The sequence below is a fragment of the Rissa tridactyla genome, chromosome 1, assembly GCF_028500815.1.
Source record: "Rissa tridactyla isolate bRisTri1 chromosome 1, bRisTri1.patW.cur.20221130, whole genome shotgun sequence".
NCBI lineage: Eukaryota > Metazoa > Chordata > Aves > Charadriiformes > Laridae > Rissa > Rissa tridactyla.
Window position 1 is genome coordinate 151,999,841 of NC_071466.1, and position 21,748 is coordinate 152,021,588.

Here is a 21,748-nt window from a genome sequence, read left to right on the forward strand (position 1 = left end):
AATAATAATAATAAAGATAACAAAAATGGGTGCTGCTTTCTGAGAGGCAGAGCAAGCTGACAGCACTGAAAGATGGGGTGCTACTGCCTTCGAGCATTTTGCTAGTTTGTCATCTGAAGAGACAATGCAAGCCATCGCGTTACTACTGCTGAACAATTTGCTGCAAGTTAGCTGAGCTTCAGCAATCGGCAGCATGCATGCTCTTAGCCCAACGCAAATCTAAGACAAGTATGTCAGCCGAAACGGTAGCTGCCAGCTACCATTGTCCTCTCCTTCCTTGCTGAGTAGCAGAAAGACCTTGCCACAGTCGTATATCATCCTCAGTGGAGATTCTTGGTTTTCCATACAATCCCCTGTTTTAGGGCCGCATCTTATGCGGACAATCAAGATAACAGCGTGAATTCCCACTTATCCTGGTTCATTTTACATCTCTGGAGCCCTAAGAATCTGTCAGAAACGCGAGCATTCAGCAGTCGCGCCAGGCGCAGTGAAGAGGCCGTCTTGGGACCAGAGCCAAGCTCAGCACAAACCCGATAATATCTTTGTTACCACTTCAGCTGCATTCTGCTAAAAAATGTTAAAAAAAAAAAAGGGGATATCCTGTACAAGCATTATTCTGCTGCATTTATGCATAAGAGATTAGTCCTGCAAATAAACTCCGCAATAGAGTAAAAAAAAAAAAGCCACTTAGTACTGCTGTTTTTTCCCCTCTGCATCAGATCAGGTGAGAAAGAAACAATGAAGACACCCATTTGCGGTACTGCAGAAGGAGAACCAAGTGATCTAACTCCTGTCTTCTACTGAACGTCGGCCTTTAAGCAGCCCAGCCCGGGCTGGGTACGCTCTGTGCAGCACAGGTGAAGGCGGCCACCAACTGCTCTCTTTGGCCAGGGCCTTACGCTGATCCCCACCCTCCGTCACCTAACGCAAAGCCACATTTCCTCGGAGGAGAAATAAGGGCAGTTTTTACAGTCTCTGAAAAAAAATCACGGTGCTTTCTGTTCTGGTTGAAAGTGTCTCCGAGAGGGTTGAACGTTTAGTATCAAGCAACTGCTGATAACGCTCGCTCAGGTCGCAAGCTGCCTGGACCAGGCAAAGTGAGTTTTATTGCACTCACATATCTGATCTTATCTGTGGTAAGCGATGCATAAAGCACCTTCCCTACAAAAAACTGAGCTTCCTTGGCTTTGGTGGGTGCCACGGGCCTACAGAGCTCCCCGGCTGCCGCTGAGCCCCAGCTCCCTCTGAAAACAACCTTATGGTTACTGCCTGGATTGGGAAAAAACACACCTGGAGCCAAGATATGCTCCTTTACAGCAAAGAAGGATACCAGCAAAGCGGCAATAGTTCAAAATATCCTTAATAGTGGCACCCTTTGCTTTCTCAAACTTTAATGACCGCCACCACCAAAATACTCATAGTAACTGCTAATGCTAAATTAATTAATTCATAGAAGAATGGCATGAGCTGCTGATTGAAGTCACACGGGGACCACAAGAAATGAGATGCTGAAATCAAACTTACCTCTTTCTGCATTTTGTACTTAAAATCCCCTGTGGAAGTATTGCACGTGTCCTCCCAGTCATTGAGTATCTGACGTAGCATCTCACAGCTCTTACCGACTGCGGTCTACAAGCGTCTGCGGTCTACAAGCGTCTGCGAACACGTGCCCCTTCTGCGATATGTCAGTCACTCTGTCAGGTAGAGTCTCAAATTTTTTTATACAGGACCTTTGTGGGAGACTTGTGCTGCTGCCAGGAATGACCTGGCTGGGAGAGGCAATGCATCTTGTGGACAATAAGGACAAACAGAGGAAGCACATCGCTGCCTTCATTTTAATGTCAAACCAGATCTCCCTCTAAGTCTTTGACTCCCTAACAAGCCTCAGGCAGCCTTGGCTGCGTATGGTGTGTGATCATAGTTAATGTCCAGCTGTGCGTCTGAAGAAACGGGAGTCTTCTTTGCTAGATGAAGATTTCAATTATCCAACCCATCAGAAATAAGTGAGGGCTATTGAAGTTCAGAGATGCATTGCATGGGGAAGCGCTGGCGTGCCCAGGGAGCAGCAGCACAAGCTGCTGTCACTGTGGTGCCCATCTGTGTTTGGCGTGGGTGTGAAGGTAGAAGCGGAGGTCTGCTCACAAGCACCGCTGAATTGCAGCTGCTTTGGGGCCTTAAGCACCCACGGCAGATGTTTCGCAGAGAAGGGTCAGACACCTCTGTCAAGAGGGGGCCGAGCACAGAAACAAACTGAAGGCTTGGGCAAATGCAGGTTCATGGTCAAAGGGAACTAGATTGCATTTTTACACGTGCAAAACTAAACTGAGCCAAGTACCCAAATAAGGTCTTGATACATATATCGTAGAACCATAGAATGGTTTGAGTTGGAAGGGACCTTAAAGACCATCTAGTTCCAAGCCCCCTGCCCTGGGCAGGGACACCTCCCACTAGACCAGGCTGCTCAAAGCCCCATCCAGCCTGGCCTTGAACACTTCCAGGGACGGGGCATCCACAACTTCCCTGGAATAACGAGATTTTTCTTGTCAACCTAAACAAAGGAACACATGTACAGATAGAAGAGATGAACCCCAATTTAGCTCTAGATGTGGATGATGAATGTGTGCTGTACTAGACCAAATCCCCTGCTCTGAGCACTTGTGAGCTGCGGAATTTGAAGTCTGGGTCTTCCCAAATGTCAGGATTTGGTTAATTTTAGAGTCACGTTAGAGCAGATATGAGCTCACTCCTCTTGAAAAATATGGAAGGACTTTAAGGCAATTCCTTCTTTATAGAAGCAGCCCCCTTGATGTCTCAGTGGTTGCTAATGTGAGGGACAATTTACAGAACCAAAGTATCAAGAGATTTGCAACCCAGAGGCTTGGTGGTCTTGGAAGAAGCATGGTTGACAGCAACGCTAGGGTTTACGCAATTACTGATTTGAAGAAATCAATTAATCCTGCACACTTAATGAACGAAAGGTCCAACAAAAAGACAGTTACATAAATACATCACTGAAAATTGCATCATGGACCTATTAGGCATGAAGTCATGTAGATTTTCTGATTCCCAGACCTTTGATAGTGCAAGCTTAGTATTCTTGAAACATGGTTCTCAGTGTGCAGCTATATATATATATATAATCGCACAGACACATAGAGATAGATGCACACGTGCACATCAATACATTGGGACAGAAGATGATATACTGTTTAAAGCTAAACATAGTTTCTATGTATTATATAAGAGAGTTTAAGAGCGTTCATATACATTCCAAGACTTGTGGTTCCCCAAAATGGTGCACCCTTACAGAAAATGAAGGGTTTACTCAAGCTGAACAAAAACCCTTCTAGGAGGGGTTTTGAACTACAGCAGCAGCCCATCCTTTTTCCCAATACATAAAGAAACCAAACGTTTTTTAACTTGCCTTCTGACAAAGTTTGCATCCACAGAAGCTCCTACAGCTGAATTCCTGCTGAAGTGGCACCTCCACACAAAGGGCCTGCGGAACTTGAGCCTAAACATTTAACTTCTTCGTGATTAATCTAGAAGAGTTTTAATGTTTGCAGTTGTAGCTCACTGGGAAAACCTACCAATCGTGTACTTAAAATCACCTGGATTTAAAGCTCGCACCCACGGAACCACTTGCTACACCCAAGCTGGTCCCAGCCGTTCCACTTACGTTTTGTACGTCATTACTATACTCAGAAATAAAGTCTACCAACACAAGGTGTATGGCTCTGTTTGCTTGATAAGCAAAAAAAATAGTATGCAATTAGTTTAGTATATACAGCTACAATATATTTAGTTTTCCGGGGCATATGCCCTTTCTCAGGTTTGAGGGCTTTTAAAGACAATAAAAAAAAGGACTTTGGCCATTTGCCCAAGATTCCTAAACATCCTGAAGCCCAGTGAGAAGAGTGGCTACTTGATATCTCAAAGTCCCAGTCCAAAGATCACCAGCCTTATGCACATCACCTCATTAGCGCAGGCAGTTAGTTTGTAATTACCCTTTTGGGTAATCCTGCGTGGTACAGCTGGTGCATCCCTATAGCATCAATCCGCATAAGCAGAAGGCACGTGTGCAGCACAGGTGCAGCAGATCCCGTTGGAAACAGGAGACCCTAAATACATTGCTCTTCCTGGTGTATCGCTGATGTGGTTTCAGTAGAGTTTTCCTGATTGGAGTAATTTAGAAAAGCGGGTTTTACAGTGTCATCCTGGCTAGAATACTGCAGGAGGAGCCTGGGTAAGACAGGGGCTCCCCACACCTCTATGAACCTATCTTTGCAATATGTGCAAAGCAAAATGTTTTAAATTTGTGTGCGTTTGACCCCGGGGCTGACCATTCGCCGTTTCCAGTGCTGCCTTGCCTGTTCTGCGTCACGGTAACAGCAGTCAACACGGACAATTTCAGTCAGATGCCTTGTTGTGTTGTACGGCACGATGCATAAAATGTAACCTGATAACGCGCAAGAGTGATCTGGCATCTTCGTTTTGTAGCGCGAACAGTGTTATTGTTATGGGCCATCCAAAATATGAGTCAGCCCACGGGGATGCGGTGCTGCAACACAACACACTAAGCAGCTGGAGCCGGCGTGGGCTGCGGCGGCTCGGCTCAGCTCTGCCTGCAGATGTGCTGCTCTCCCTGCAGATGTGCTGCTCTCCTGCAGATGTGCTCTCCCGCTGCTGGCGGCCGCTGCGACTCTTGCCTTTCGCTTGTCTTCCTCTTTCAGAAGGACAAGCCAGTCAGAAATGGCATTTGTGCCACTTTCAGACCAATGGATACCCCGTGGCAGAGTAACCAGTTAAATTTATGTGGCATGTGGTTTCATTCAGCTGATCTGGACTGCGCTGCAAAAGCCAGGCACACCCTGGCCTGGTGGGAATCACGAATCCCCTTCTCAGCCAAAGACGCTCAAGCGAACATAAAACAGACTGGGAACCAAAAGGCCGATGGACTCTTCCTTTCAAAGCTCCCGAGAGCCTTAATCCCCGCGTATCCTTTTTCCACACGCTGCTTTACGTGCCTGATTGAAGCCCAAGTGATTGAAACCCAATTAGCAGAGGGAGGGGAACGTCCAGGCGCTGAGATGAGGATGCCTGTTCCTGTCACACATGAAGTCACTCGCACGGAAACAACGCGTCGGGATCCCAAGAGCCCCTTGAAATTATAAATCTCCAGAAAGGAGAAGGGACAAGGCCAGCAAGAAAGCCCAGAGAAAAATTGGCCGCACAGACAGACAGAAAGAAATGTAAAAGGCTTTGAGAGAGGAATTGGTTAGAAAGTGTCCCGACGTGGGGAGGTCTGCCCTGCCAGGGCTTCAGGATAGCTGCAGAGAATCTGGTGGAGTGTGTTTAACATGGACATTGTTCTACCAGTGGGACCCAGTGTTGCAATGCTATTCTCTTTAGAACAGTTAAAAACGCCAGAAAAATGAGATTTTATAGTGACATTACTCAGGCAATTTCCCATGTCCTCAAAATGTGGCTGGAGACTGGACGCTGGGTAGAGCCCGTTTCCTCCAGCGCTGCAGGGGGTCACAGCTCGTCTTTAATGCCACGGAGCTGTGAGTCTCCTCCGCTCCCCTGGGGAGGGGACCCGCGTCCAGGTCTCACCAGGAAGACGCTCTGTAGGACAGTCTCACCGGCCTTTGCACAGCAAGGCTCTCTGGGTCCATTACTCCTTAAGACGTGACCCTGACATTGACTCGATGCTGGATGCACATCTGGGATTCGGGCACTCGTTTGCAGCGTTCAAGTCACGTTTACTTGGAAAACAGGCACGAGAGAGACAAAGGCAACAGCCGACTGTAAACGCGGTTGCTGTACCTTCACTTACCTGACCCGTGAGGCCCCGGGGTGACCGAGACACCCCTGTGATTGACAGTCCCTCACCCTCACCTTGCAGGCAGCCCCAGCTATGCCCATCCGCGCTGCCAGGCACGTGCCGCAGCCCAGACCCCCAGTAGGGTTGTTCCAGTGGTGAGGATGGGCAACAAATGGGACCCCAAGGCTGGTCTCGGGGAACGGCCAGACAGCCGGCTCAGCCCTCCTACCTGCCCTCCGATCCTGGGCATGCAGGAGAGGGCACCGAGCAAGACACACCGAAATTCACCGAAATGAAGACATGGCACAGAATTTTTAAATAATTTTATAATTTCCTGATGAACTTAGTCTGTGAATAAAAAAAGAAGAAAAAAAAAAATGAACAAAGTGTTTATATTATCAAGGCAAAGTTGAATATAACACATTTTCTTTGCAATTTCATTATCCTGTCAGTAACATGACTCCAGCAATAAAACACATACAAGTTGAAGGCAGCGTGCGCACTTGCATCACAGACATCAATGTCTCCCGCTGCTGTTATTTCAAAAAGGAATTCAAGTAGGCTAGATCCCATCCCCAAAGCCCGTCTCCCCCTCTGCTAAAGTGCAACACGTCTCTTCCAGAGCAAATGAGGGATCCGTGTCTGTGGAGTGAATGGAGCATCCCACAGTTTTTTTTTTTGTTTTTTTTTTAATCGCACAAACAATTTGTCAACCCGGTGTCAGCTCTCCTCATTTACTGACTTGGAGGGAAACGGCAATATACTGTTTTAGTGGGCTTGGAGCAGCATGTTAGGCTAGCACAGAAATTATTCCCCTGCTCATGGTCCCATTTGATTCGTCCTCCTTCAGCATCTGAACAGATAAAGGCATCTGCCACTAAAGCCCCCCCAGATATACTGTAATGAGCGTGTCAGAAAGGGTCAAATGCAGCTGCACCTGGGCAGGCACGGAGGACAGAGACTTGGCCACGTCCAAGGAGAGCTGGGAAGATGGGGCCGATTAAAGGAACAACGTCTACTTGCAAAATTTGGCTTTCAAGTTTGGTTTTGAGGTAACCACATTTTATAACAAATGAGTACACATGACTGATAGATCCATTTTTTGCCAGTTTCCAAATGGAAAAATGTTTTCAACAAAAAAATCCCAGCAAAGCACTCAGAACCTAAAGTGGAAATATCTACTTAAAACTGATTGACTTGATTTTCAAGATCCAAACTAGAAGCACAAAATGGGGTTTGATATAAAAGTTTGATATAAAAAATATGTTAATTTAATGAAACTCTTTACCTAGTATCATACGTAATGTGATTTGCGGTTTTTTGGTTTTTTTTACATTACACACTGATTTCTCCTCACATTGTTCCTTTTAAGCAATGCAGGCCTCTGATGCAGCTGCTGGTCCTTGAATGTACCATGACCCGTTGCGGCTGTGTGACCAACACCGGACACAAAGAAATACAACTTTGATAACGGGCCTACACGCAATGACAACCTGCACCAGCCGATCTGCGCTTGCAGGTGTCCCTGGCATCAACGGAGAAGGCGTGGAAAATTTGGCCAAAGCGTTTGGCCCATTTACATCAATGGTTCCTACCTTAAGGGACACCTGGTGTAGACAACCATTACAAGAACAGACTGGTTTCCAAAATACTCTTTCATTCTGCCCATTTCTGTATTACATGTGTACAGTATAAACCTGGGAAAGCAGGAATTTATACAGGGTTCGTAACACTTCCCAAGAGGCCAAGCTGCCTTGGGCCTCTAAAGCCTGTTAAAGGCAACTGGTTATAATTATAAGCCCACAAATCCTTTTCCGTACAAACCCGAGAGGAGGAGTCATGGCTTTGTTGCTTCTTTACTTGAATTCCTTTTGATGAAATTTATTTTTATATATATTTTTTAAAACACATCTTTTTCAGTTCTACTACTATCTTTTTTTTAATCCGACAACAGACACACATTGTTGGTAACTGCCCCAGCCTTAGGACCACACAGACAATATCGACAAGCAGAAAACAAAACAGGAAAAAAACACCCCTGAAAAAGTCAGGGGAGATACTGATGACAGGGTTACAGCACTCACCACACACACTGGAAAAAGTCAGGATTTCTGTGTTTATGCTTTTGACACTAAAAAGTTTTGAAAGAGTTTTTCTTTTCTTTTTTTTTTTTTTTTTTTTTTAAAAACAGTCAGCAGACACAGCCATTTTGTTCAGAAGGATTTGCTGTTGCGTAAGGTTCCTTCCATTTACGTGAAAAAAAACAATTAAAAACATTATTTTCTTTAAAAATCCCACCCTCCCCCCGCCCCGACACTCGTTTTCCTCGCCACGCTGACAAGATGGGTTGGCAGAATTGACCTTGCCAGGCGCGATGCCCCGTGCCCGACCCTCCCACCCCACCGGCTTCGCTGGGGCAGTGTTAGTTATCCACAGCCTTCTGCAGCCTCTCCGGTTCCCTCTTTCAGTGCGGGCGTTGAGCTGAGTAGAGGCTTCCTTTAAATATCAGAGGCCTGATTGTACTATTTCCCTTTTGCATTTCATCGGAGTCATTTGAGAAATACATGGGTTACTTATGTAGTGAAAACTTTGCTTTAAAATGGTATCAGTGCGTGACACTCTACTTCTTTTGTAAAGACCCCTTTGGTGGCAACGATTGGCAATTAGTACAGGAGTGGGGACTCAACCCTGTCAACCTTTATCAGACGTAGAAATTTCCCAACAAATTGAGCACTAGCAGCAGAACGGGTAGGAATTACAGGGCGAATGAAAAGAGGTGCCCCTTTGGTTCAAAAAAACAGGGTTATGTCTACAAGATTTATGACATTAACGCTCCCTTGTGCAAAATACCGAGAGCCCCAAAGTACCAGAAAATTTGCTAGAGAAGGGATATTCCAGCCATGCAACCAGAAACGGCACACACAGTTTTGTGCATCACGTCAGACTTTCACCTTCTGTCCCCCATACTTGGCAAAAATCAGATACTCCGAGGAGGGTTTGGCATTTTCTAGAGGGAAAGCTGGTTAAAGGCAGTCAAAATGAGAGAGAATACTAGAAGCTTAGAGCTTCGTTTGGGAGCACGCCAGGCAATTCTTCTTCCAATCGCAAACAGTGTTCGCATCCTCACCCTGCAATTCTAGTGTTGTAATGTCCTTTTAGTGTTTTACATGAGGCTGGATTCAGAGGAAAATATGTACTTGGACTCGTGGATATCATGAACAAGCGTAGTTGGGGTGTCAGCTTTTACACTGTATGTGGGCTTCAGGCTCGAGTTATTTTTTAGCCCAAACCCAGCTAAAATGACCTGTTTAATTTTCTACAGACAGCTCCTTCAGTCCTTACATCTCTCCGTTTCTCTACAAATGACAGCTTGAAAGAAAAAAAATAAAATTAAAGTAACTAAAACTTTCACAGCTCCTGTAGCAAATGGAACTTCATTCAACAGGAGAAGAAAAAGCAAGTTTCCCCAGGCTCCCTGGGAAGGGCCCCTGATTTCCTAGAGCTGCTGTGTTGCAGGACCGCTGTGTGAGGAAACTGTCTGCATCTGCCTGTCTGCTGACACTTGGGTAGAAGATTTTAAAAGAGCAGTGGTGGGTTAGGCAACTGGATGAGCATCGCAGTACGTGCACATGTACGGCCCTTCTGCCATGTGCCTGATATGCAATTTCGTGATGGACTACGACAACAAAATCCCTCCGTTGCCCTAAGGCATGGCACTCCATGCCAGTGAAAAGAAAAAGTTTCCACTGGTCAGGTTCGGCATTAAATTGTGGCCAGCAGCACCTTCCAAATCACACAGTTCCTCAAGCTATTCACCATGACAAGGTCTCTGTGGACACAGGATCAGAGAGATTATCTGAAATAGTTCAATGGAGATCAAGTCGGATCAAGTCTGTTCCTAAATGAGATCTGCTCTCTCCCTGAAAGCACTTTACTGAGGTCTAAGATCAATGTTTAAGATGGGAAGCCCAGAAGACCTAGAAGATAATGGCAGTTAACGAGAAAAATTGCAAAGACCCAACAATCCAGATGGGAGGAACAGCAGGTGTGTGGCTGGCAGATAAAAGACCAAATGGCCAGCGTGAAAACTAGCCAGGCTTGACAAATCCTCTCAGGGAAGAGGCCCGGAGATGTGTAAACAGTGAGCTTCACCTGGCTGCCGATGCACGGATCCGGCGCACGCTGTCATGACAGCAAAGTGCCTTTGGCTCAGCCACTTTCTAGAAACGTGGCCACAGGCTGGCAGCTGAGTTAAAGACGCAGAAGAACCCGCACTGAAACTCTGGGCTTTTCTGCAATGCGCGGGCAATGCAGTAAACCCAGGGAATTGAAATGACAGCCCAAAGCGACCACCCCTTGTTCCCATCCCCTCCCCCTGCCCCTGCCTGCAGCAGAAACGCTATCAAGGAACATCTCAGTAAGAGGTTTACAAGCAGGAGTCATTTGAACCATCGATAAGGGAAATTCCACAGCTTCTCACAGAGGAGGGATTGTTTTACAGCAGGGAACCAGGGCAGCTGGAGATTTGACCATATAAGTTAATGAGATAGTCAGGAGTGGTGGCGGTGGCGCGATGATGTTAGGCTGATGGCTCTGATGCTTTTACAGGCGGCATTAAATTCCTTGAGTGAGTAATTAGGGGTGATGAAGAAAAAGCAAGAGGAAAGATTTCAAAACAACAGCTCCTATCGAAACGTGCTGACTCAAATAATGGGACCAAAGGGGCGGTTCTGGGATGAGGCACGGCTCAATGGTATGTACAGTCACTGTCTACATGCCTTCCGGTGTCCCCCCCTTGCACACATTCAGGTTCCCATTACTCTCTTCATCCACCACAAAAAAAGCTTCAGACACAGGCTACTCCTGCAGCGAGAACTAAAGCTACGTTTCCTGATTTGCAAAGCACTGGCAGTTCAAGACATCGAAAAGGTGTGAATCACCTCTTCTTTGGAGACTTACAGATTTCTTCCTAGTGGACACCATGGCTATGGATCCAGTTCCTTCTGCTGAATCATTACAGAAGAATGAATTGGGATGTGATTTAGGTGTAGGTGTGTAGGTATATAAGGTGTCAGTTTTGCCCAATTTTCAATGCTTTTTTGAAAAAAAGACAGCATACATCTTCCCTTACTCAAACTTTTGCCATCTCCTTTCTGTTGGAAGCAATTGATCACCTCTTAAGATAAAAATAAGGTGTGAAAGACCTACAGAGGAGCTGTGCTCTGGATTTGAAAGACATAAGAAATGCAGTTTTCCTGAAAGGGCTGGAAACATTTTCCTTAGTGTAACGGTTTAGTGATTAAGCTCAAAATGTAGTCAGTCAGTCATATGGAATTAAACCTCAGGCTCTGAATGAGAGGTTTACTGAGAGGATTCATAATTAGCTAGTGACTATTTCTTCCACTGCTGTGTTGATATTTGGTCGCCTTTCCCCCTCCCCTCATTCTCTTAAGTAATATGAGAAAGCTAAAGGGGAACAACTCCTTTAAGGAGCACATGGGGACGTGTTAAAGGGTTCTGTCCCGCAGATGCCCCCAGACACACATAACCACTGGCAGTCAGGAAAAAACGTGTCTCCCCATTAATGCATAGCCCAAGAATGAACACCCAAGTCCTACTCACAAAATAGGACTCTGACTTGCTACCACAATGATAAACAGATCTGCTATTTCAGGTCATATTGCCTATCAGCAAGGGCTTTAACGAGTGTCAAAGACTAAGGGCTCCCATATACATATAAGAATTGCACTGGTTTAACTAAAGCTGTGATTTTATACCTATCTACTCAGCTGGGTGCCACCTCCAGCAGAGATGCTCCTCTTCATAAGAATGGGTTATTGGTCTGAACTCAAACTCATTCCTCGTCAACCTACGCTAAACCGAAATAAATTAAATTATAATTATAGTAGGAACTATGTTACCAATTTACCTAGCTTAGCTTTAAATTTATACTTTCAAGCTAAATGATGCAATTTGCTCATTTACAAAATGCCTAAGATTATTCTGATGGCAGCTAGTGTTCACAAAGCTGCGGCCTGAAAAATTGGCAATGGACAAACTATACAAGCTAAAGCTGGGAGCTGACCTGTTGACCACACCTACCTGAAGGGAGAGAGCTCTCTATAAAATAAGAACTTAAGGGACAGAGACCTATGATGGGAAACCGCAGATAAAAAACCCAAGAAATCAACAGATGAAAACAGTTACCTGAAAAAATGCCCCACTCAGCACTTCGGAGTCAGATCAGTGAACAATAAAAGTCAAAGTTAAGCAAACAGAAAGTACCAGTATGCATACCCTGTTTCCCAGCTGCTAGATGAAGTGACTAACAGGAACAAATAGGGAAACTTTCCTTTCCTCCCTCTGTTATTTAAGAACATAAGAAACATTAAGACAGGCAGCACGACCCGAGCTAGCTAGCTGACGCTGGCCAGTTGTGAGCCATAATCAGAGCACACTCAGGTTTGGATTTAGCACTATGAAATTCAGGCTTTCAGCTTTTATGAAAAAAAAAAAAAAAAGAAAGAAAGTAAAAGAAATTAAAAAGAAGCAATAAATGAATGAAAGGCAAGGGCTATCCTTCTGCAACCTCATGGAGCACTAGAGCTGCTTGTATTCTGTGGATCCCCTCTTCTTTGTGCAGGACACATGGAAGAGCTTTGGTTAGCCGTATCCAGAAGTCACCATCCACAAAGTCAACGGGGAATCGGATTCTAAAGTAGAAAGGCAGTGAGAAGATGAATGCAAACATGACTGATTAATCATAGACTGGAAGAACCTAGAGAGCACGTAGTTTTTAGAGGTTTTTTTTTGCTTTTGTTTTCTTTGTAAAAGGTGCACCAGAAGTTTCTATTCCATTTTCTGTTTTTCACATTCCTATCCACTCTCATGGCTCCTTGGACTGACTGGGCTTGGCCACTGGTGTGCTGCTCCGGTGGGGCTAGTGGCCGAGGTCATGACGACTCCTCAAGTGCATTGACGACTTGCTCCAGGATGTCAGGGCAGTGATCCGCTATCTGCTGTAAGATGGCATTGGCAAACTCCTGCAGCTCTGCGCTTTCCTTCTCGCCCTTTTCTAACTCATCATGAAGCTGCAAGAAACACACAGAGGCATGGTCATTCTCTGCTATTAGATATGTTCACAGGACAACGAGACCTGCCCAGCAGGCTCAGCTCTAAGCCAAACCACCAGTTTTAGAAAGGCAGCTAGCAGAAGTGTAACATGCTGGGCACTTCCAGGATTGGCATCTTCCCTTGGTGACTCCCCACCAGAACTGGATGATCTCCCCCCTCTTTATTTCACTTTTTCACTCTAGAGGACCAGGCTTGTGACCTCCCCAGTTAAGGCCATATCCACATGGGAAAACTGCCTTAACTATTCCTGAATAAATTGTTTTATGATAAATGTTAGAAAAGCTTCCTCTGTAGAATGTTTTTCTGAAAGCCACCGTGTTCCAGAAGCAATACAGCAGTTTATTAGTACATGATTTTGAATAGTTTCACTTTTGACTCATAAACAACAGGATATTTAATAGGACATCACTTCAGAATTACTTCATGTATGAAATCAATGGAAATGTTACATAATTACACATAACACAGAATTAACCAGAATTCTATTTTTTCTGTGGAATTAATAGTTTTCAGAGGCTGTGTTTCCTAACACAGTCATAAGGTGACGATACACAACTGTGGTGGAGGATACATGGGTTTTGTTTACTAACTCTGCATTTCCTGTTGAATTATTCGTTGTTCAGATTACTATAATTGGCTCAGAACAAGATGGGGAACTTCAAAACTTTCTTATTCACTCCGCCTACAGTCTATAAACTGGTTTTCCAACGAGCGGTGTTACAAATCACGCCACACAACATATTGGAGTATATGTGAACATAATTTTTCTCTCTGAGCCTAAAGCCTTTGCCAGAATCAGGGGCCCACAGAGTTTTAGTGAAGAGCAGGAAACATCTGCCTTCAGTAACCTGTTTATCTGCCCAGCAATTGATAAAGTCCATGCTAGCCTGTGAACTGTGCAGAATCCCAAGTAAAGCTGTAATTTGTGCAAGCATTTTAGGGATTACTGTACTCACAGTGGTCTAAGAATCTAGCAGAATGAAGGGAAGCAGCATCTCTTACTAGACCAAATGATACAGATAGATAGATTGGATAAGCTTTCATGTAGATAGCTCTTTCACATACTTTCATATACTACATATCCAAGAAAGTCTTCTGGTTTTTTCAGTGATATTATTTTCTTCTAATAAAGTATATTCCCTATGAATATAAGACAAGCATATTTGTAGCAGGTACATACACTTAGATGGATTCTGAAGTCTATTGCAAGCTTCTGCACAAGTTCTGTGTCATTTTGAGCAGCTGTAGCGACTAGCTTATCTGTATTTGAACTTTCTTTTAAATTTTTTTTTTTCTTTTTTTTTTTTCTAATATTATCTGTCAGTCCTGTGACATGTCTTATTTCTAAGTGATTCATATTTTTATTGGAACCCTACTGTGTTAATGTATGACATGGAAATAATGTCAAATTGGAATTTTTCATCTCTGAAGGGGTAACTGATCATCAGTACACACATTTCTTGATCTATATTTTGTACTTCTGTAACACCACTCCTTGTAGGTTTTAAAAAGAGAGACCCGTCAGGCAGCAGGACAACAGGGATCATTTTACCACCATAAGAGCACAACACAGTGGGAAAGGTTATATTTCTACAATTAAAATTCAAATCAGATACAACAGTACGTTTCTGTTTATTGATGGTATCAAGCAAAGCACAGGAGATTGTTACTGCAAGAAATACTGCATAAAAACAAACAGGCGAAGAACAACTATAGAATAAATAGAAACGCTTTTTAAGGAAGTTATGGTATAGACTTCTATAGACGAAAGTGAGAGAAAGGAAATTAAAAGGGTAAGCCTGCTACACTATTCCCTTTACTAGGCAGGGTAGCATATAGTAAATTATTTGGGCTTTGCGTGCTGAATGTTAGTTTAATGTGCTCTTATGTGCTTTGTTCCTACTGGCTGCCGTACTCACAGAACAGCTACACGAATCCGAGAGGGGCTCATGCCAAGAATCACAATGCAAAAGCAACCTGATCCTGCTCCGCCGAGTGACATGAGCTGGCGAAGTGGGGAAAACGAGAGGGAGGGGAGCACTCTGGGCTCTGTAAGGGCTCTCGGGGGAGAAGGGGAGGAGGGGGGGAAATTCAGCAGTAACCCATAATGGCTCAGAAACGGCACGCTGTGGACAGGCGATTAGCTTGGTTCCAACAGCCTGGCAGAGTTATTAGTCGGAAACTTGCAATGGATGGATAAGCCTAGGAGAGGTCCAGTCAACAAGCAGGATTGAAAGAGGCAGCGCAGCCAGCTAGGAGCAGTGCGGGATATTGAAAGCCAGGAGACTGGGTTTCAGGGGCTACCTCTGAGTCTCAGGTTGCTCGGCCTAGTGAAACCCCAGGGATTCAGGCGGCCCCAGTTACAGCAGCCTGCAAACCCACAAAACGCTGGTCAATTCACAGGACTGGTTTGGACGTTGAACTCTGAGGCAGGTCTTCCTTGGCTTCTTGGGCCAGCGCAAAGATTTCACGGCGCCGTTCTTCAGAAGGGTGGGAGGTCGTGAGAGACAATAAGTAACAGGAGAAGAAGCCAACGATGTGATTCTCCTTTTCTTTACCCGCCTCCTGCAAGCGGCCTCGGCTCCCGGTCCCGCAGGAGGAGAACCAGGAGAGGGCAGTGTTAGCAGGGAAAGCAGGGGCCGGCTCCCTGCGGGTCCAGCACCAACCACCTGCTCAGCCAGCATCCCTCCTCCGGGAGCCTCAGCCGAACCCTCCAGGTGAAGCTCCAGGAAAGGGCAAAGCAATTAAATAATCAAATACAAAAGCACCTCAAAGAGATTAACCTTCCAAACTGGAAGGAGGTTGGTGGACAAGGGAGAGAATCCTGCAGGACGTTGTTTTCAGTGGGGCAGTACTGCAAAGTCAGTGACGCCTCAAAATTTCTTGCTGTACTCATCATCATTTACGCGAATGCATGCAAAGTATGACGATTCCTTATAAAATCAAGGTAAGCCCAACAAAATAAGCCCACTTCAAAGCTAAAATAAATCAAATGCAATCAAACAAAAGCAACCAAATTAACCACATGAAGAAAATATTTCCAATAAATACGTTTTTGACCAGCAAGAGCCCAAAAGAAGACGGCTCTGAATGCCGAAGGCCAGCAATAATACTTTGCAAATTAGCGTAGACAGAAAGTCTACACAGCTGGCTGGCAGATGTCTGTGATGAAACGTCTTTGAAAAAAGTAGCAATGCTAGCCTTGCGTTGAGTTTGCTAGCTTCAGAACATCTAGGTTTAGTAATGGGATTTCTATTTAAACAAAGACATCTTAATTGACTATGTGGCTGGTTGCAGCATTTCTATATCACGTATGTCATCTCTGTTTACGTCATTCCTTTCAGAAACAGCTGTGAGCAGCACACGTCACTCCTCATTCAGACGAGCTCCTTAATGGGGAACATCCTGTTCTCCATGGTATAACTCGATTCACCTAAGTGTTTGGCTGTCCATTTTTTAAGGAAGTTTCTCTAAAAGTATTACTATCAATATGGCTCATGATTTCCTAGTTTTTCTTCTTGTGAATGCAAATGGAAACGGTATTAACTTCCCCCTGACATTTTTCTATGAAAATAAAGGAGTGTTAACAACAGTCCTTTTTTGTTGGCATTTTCAGCTGAGGATATGAGGAGATTCATACACTCGCCTGACAGAAATGACCAAAAAAGAGAAGGCAAGGCCAGATACGTTTGCCTAGTTGATGACAAGTAAAAATAGACAGCTCAGAAAGAAAAGGATAGCAAGGACCCCAGAAGTGCTTCATAGTATTTATCTTTGGATAGAAGAACAGAAAGGACCGTCAGCATCCCAGGGGAATGGAAGCTTGCAGATAACCTACAATAGATTCAGATACTTTTCACCGCTGCTGCCTTCCTTCCTGGGTTTAGAGCAAGTCACGACAGGAATACTTTTCCATTTATAGTTAAACTCCATCAGTGAAAAAAAATCCCAAACAATTCACCATGAACTTAGCTTGCATTGTGCTTCTCTGGTCCAAGATATTCCAGAACTTATTCAAAGATCAATTGACATTCAGAGGGAAGGTAACTTCATAGTTAAGAAACAGGATGCTATGGTTTTACATGCGCACTAGGTGAATTGCGGTACTGCTCTGCAGAACCTTTGTGGCCTTTGCTTCTCCCGTAATGTAAACAAAGGAACGCTAAGCTCAGATCCTTTAGAATTATTTATACGGAGGAGGTTTACTCCCCAAAGTGTTATTTTCCTCTCGTTAGTAATTCCACAAAACCACTGATGAAAAAAGGCAAACAAAAATAAAGTAGCATCTCATCTCAGGCTATGGACAGTAAAACTGAACACAGAATATGAGGTGCTTGTAGAGCAGCACGAAAAGAAAGTTAACTGCAGGACTTCCATAGGGCTATAATACTGGGATCTGGAAATATGTTTCTCCAAAGTTTAGATGTTTCTGGATCAGGCTATGGTTAGTCTGAAAAACATATTTCGAGCTTAAAGTAACAGAAATAAGCATCAAAAAGAAATTCAACTGATTTAATCTTAACCTTTGTTTTGCCTCAAAATAAGTTAAACTACATCGCATCTCAGGCAAACGTCTGAGAGCTTTTGCATCTTCCCAGACCAATCGGTGTAAACACGTACGTTTGAAGTAGCAAGAACCAATTGCATACAAACCTTTATTTCTCAACTATAGACCTATGAGAGGGCCAAAAGAAAGGGTTAGGAATATGGAAATCCCAGTCTGCCAAAATAAAACAAACCAAACCATAAAAGAAAGAGAAATTTTTTATGTAGACCCTTAAATAATTTTGCTCTATCTGGAAATTTTGTTTTTATGTTAGCTTTTTCAAAATATTTTAAACACACGCATTTAAAATTTAAAGTAAGATTTCAAATTAAACATTCTGTCATGTCTTTTAAAAATAATGTAAACTTTAAAAACATCTTTTAAATACACTTGAATAGATTTTACAACCAATTTTGAGAAAAAACCCTGGAAAAATTTGGCGAGGGCTCTTGCAGCATATCTTTGAAATAACTGTGCACATGGGATTTATCCTGCATTCCTCAGCATCTATAAGCTTTGTAAATAGCAGAAATATTATTATTTCCTTGGTAATGAATTAATTTCAAAATTATATAAATGGGGACGTAAGTTATATTTTGCATTTGACTTGAGAAGTTTTTCTGCAAATCCCACACTTGCAGGAAATATGTCCATCCTCCAGCAACAGCAGCAATCATTTCACAGTCAGAGGACAATTTTCTGTTCATGTATATTCTGCTGTACGTTATCAACTGAAAATTCATGCTGCTATAGTGTGTACAGAAAGTTGTTATTCTGTGGCTAAGCAGAAGAAATAATAATTATTGCCTGTATCACAGGGCTATCTGCTAGGGCCAGGCCCCGCTGACCTAAGCACGCATAATGCAGGCAAACCCCACACCTTAATCCCTAACAGCTCACGATTCTGCACAATAAAGGGACTGTGAAGAAGAGTTAGGTGGCTACGTCTCCTAGTTTCAGTTGCAATGCATTACTTTAGGTGTCAGTGTACTCTCTCAAAGCCAGATTGCTAAACGCTGCCAGAATTACTCCGTGATGCACCCTTCATGCTGGGCTTGTACCTTGGCCCGTGCTCTCTCTGCCGATGGATGAGACCTCCGCGGCCCCATAGGGGCTCTGCCTGTTTAGTCATAAACACCGGGAACGTTCACCTGTCTACAAGGCAAATCTTAAATACCTCTCCTATATGTCCTAGCTGATGAGTTTTGGAAAAACTTTTTAACAGTGCTGGTTTTGTGCCCGCAGAGCACAAACCAGAGAAGGACAAAGCAGGAAGTACTTGGATGAAAAGATGAAGTTACACGCACCCGGCTATTTCAGGATCAGAGCTGGAGCCCTTTCTACTCTTTCCACGTTACTTATTTCTCTTTAAGAGGAAGTTAATTTTGTTTATTATGAACTCGTTTGGAATCCTGTTAGCTCTGAAATTTCTGATGGATATTCCAAGAAAGAAATTCCCATCGGATTTTGGTCTATGCAATCCAGTAACCCCAATAAGCCAACAGAGGACCCACCTGTTCCTGCTTGTGGCTCTTTTTATCCAGGAAGGATGCTCACAGAGGCTACCCCAGAGACTCCTGCATGGCCAAGCAGAACCCACAGCAGTAGCTCACAGCAGGAGATGCTGCAAAAAGCTTCCATGAGGACCACAGTGTCCAAGCAACGCACAGAGTAACAGAACTTGTTACTAATAATAAAACACAGGGAGAGGTGAGCTGCCCTTGAAAAAATAAGGTAATAGCTCAGGTTGGTACACCATCTGCTTGTAGGAACTGCTTGAAATGAGAGCACAGTGAATTTTAGACACACCAGACACATACACATGAAACACTTGACCATGTCCTTAAAGCAATGTTTTTCACAGAATCATAGAATGTGTTGGGTTGGAAGGGACCTTTAAAGGTCATCTAGTCCAACCCCCCTGCAGTAAGCAGGGACATCTTCAACTAGATCTGGTTGCCCAGAGCCTCCTCAAGCCTGGCCTTGAATGTCTCCAGGGATGGGACCTCCACCAACTCTCTGGGCAACCTGTGCCAGTGTCTCATCACCCTCGTTGTAAAGAACTTCTTCCTAATGTCTAATCTAAATCTACCCTGCTCTAGTTCAAAACCATTGTCCCTCGTCCTATCGCTACGTGCCCTTGCAAACGGCCCCTCCCCAGCTTTCCTGTAGGCCCCCTTCAGGTACTGGAAGGCTGCTTTTTCCCTTTATATCTCTTTTCAAGTTAGGAACAGTTAATATTACTGATTGACAGTATATTATATAAGATAGTATGACAGTATATTAATTAAAATTAGAAATTCCATGCACAAATAAAAATGGATAATGTTATAGTATTATGGATACGGTCAACTTATGATAACGTTTGTGACTTCAACCAGTATTTAAGAATTATGACACTGATCCCAAGTTCTCATCCTCATCCAAAACATTAATTTAATATAATTTTAGAGAGTTCCTATACCCATTACTTTCCCAACTAAACTCAGGAAATACATTTGGACATGAAGAAGGATATAAATTGTTGCAATTATTACTTCTAATTTCTAACAGAGACCAGAAGTGGGCTGTTTAACTTTAAAACACATTATGCATTCCCATAAGATTACAAATTAAAAATAAATGACATAAATCAGGTGGGGAAGATAACAAGCTAATGGAAGAGCAGTCAGAGAAGAAAGACAGGGTAAACTCTGAAGTAACAGAGTAATTTAGAATGACTAAATGCAAAACATGGCAGAGTAATTTCTTTACAGAAACTAAATAAGTTGAATAATTTCTCATAGATGATACAGAAGTAAGAATGCAAGCAGAATCTGCACAAAGTACACAGGATGTTTATAAAATAGCTATTTGTAATTTAGAGAAAAGTTTATCCCGCTTACAATATTGTTTGTATAACAAATCAAAATGTGTGTTTAAAAAATTCAGCCAGCATATATGCAAGTTTTTAAGTGGAATCTGAAAGCTACATACATGCGGTCTGCTGTCTTTTCATAGGAAAAGCTTAACATCAACTTTGCTGAGAGTGAAATGTGAATTATGTGCAATGTAAATTATGCTCCTTGGAACCACGCCATGACTATTTAGCTGATACAGTGAAGCGACATTATCACCTTTTTCCTTCCTCTGTCTTTGAGCAGCTGAGCAGAAAAGACATGGGAGAGGATTAGTAAGTAGGAATCCCTAGATGATCTGTGCTTTGGCTGAAGCTGACACACAGGGAGAGGGAAGACAACCTTTCTTCACTACAAAGGCTCTTCTACGACCATAACGATTTTTCAAAAGCGCCTCTCTCTGTAACTCACAGCCGAAGCAATCATAGGTGCAGCACCATGTTAGCAGGGGGGTGAGACAAGCTGCCATAGCAGGTGTCTTCTGAGAGAGTGTCTCATGGAAATACAACCTGCCCAGGCCCTGCAGGCTGCTTTTGATGCCCAGGTCGGGCACAAATGCTGTCGGAAACACCTCTGGGGAAAGAGGAACAGGTTGATTGTGTGAGAAAAAAATGGTGCCTGGGGGCAGCAGAAATAGGCAGGACCCCCATCAGCCTAGACAAAGCCAGGATGTGTTGGATATGGCTGGAAAGAGGCAGCAATGGCAGGGAGCAAAATGCCTCCTCCTACTACTCCTCGGATGAAGAAAATTATTTTAATCAGATAGGTCCTCTTGCGTTGTAAGAAATATTTTTTTCAGAATGACCGTAGGAACTATTGAAAATAAGAAGCTCTCCATAATATGAGGTTCCACACGTTTTAGAGCTGGATTTGAAGAGATAAGAAGCATTTATAATACTGCTTAAGCTATTAACAGTACAAACACTGGTGCCTACTACTAATACCTGGTTGCTCTCTTTGGTTGTCTCTTTTTACTTTCTCTTTTTGCTTTTACTTCCAACCACAGCGCAGTACACCACTAGCAACTATTTAAATGATGATTTTCAGCAAGTTCCTTTTTCTACTCCATTCTTTCCTCTTGTAAAAAGAAGAGAAAAACAAAACCCAAGCTATAAATAAAAATGTGGACCATATCATTATGTTCTTAATGTCATTTCCTTTCATATAGGAATAAAATCCCTCATTTAAAGACAACCATCTGAAACGTGAAACGTAGCAGTAGTTCTACACAGTCCAAGAATATTAACATAATGATATGTTTAGGACAAAGTGAAAGAAAATATTGTATTTAATAGAAATTGCTAGGATAATGCAATTATTTATAATGAATGAATGGAATTTTTA

The 21,748-nt window shown here is 43.4% G+C and overlaps 1 protein-coding gene across 4 annotated transcripts in view; it reads right to left on the reverse strand.

The window, feature by feature from the left end:
- Nucleotides 1-8,233: 8,233 nt before the first annotated feature.
- ERC1 (ELKS/RAB6-interacting/CAST family member 1) overlaps nucleotides 8,234-21,748 on the reverse strand; it is a 304,845-nt gene continuing 291,330 nt past the window's right edge. For all 4 annotated transcript variants that reach the window (XM_054188992.1, XM_054188994.1, XM_054188990.1 and 1 more), the window contains one exon: nucleotides 8,234-12,918. In XM_054188992.1, coding sequence (XP_054044967.1) covers nucleotides 12,781-12,918 — 138 coding nt within the window. In that variant the 3' untranslated portion in view covers nucleotides 8,234-12,780. The remainder of the gene's footprint in view (nucleotides 12,919-21,748) is intronic.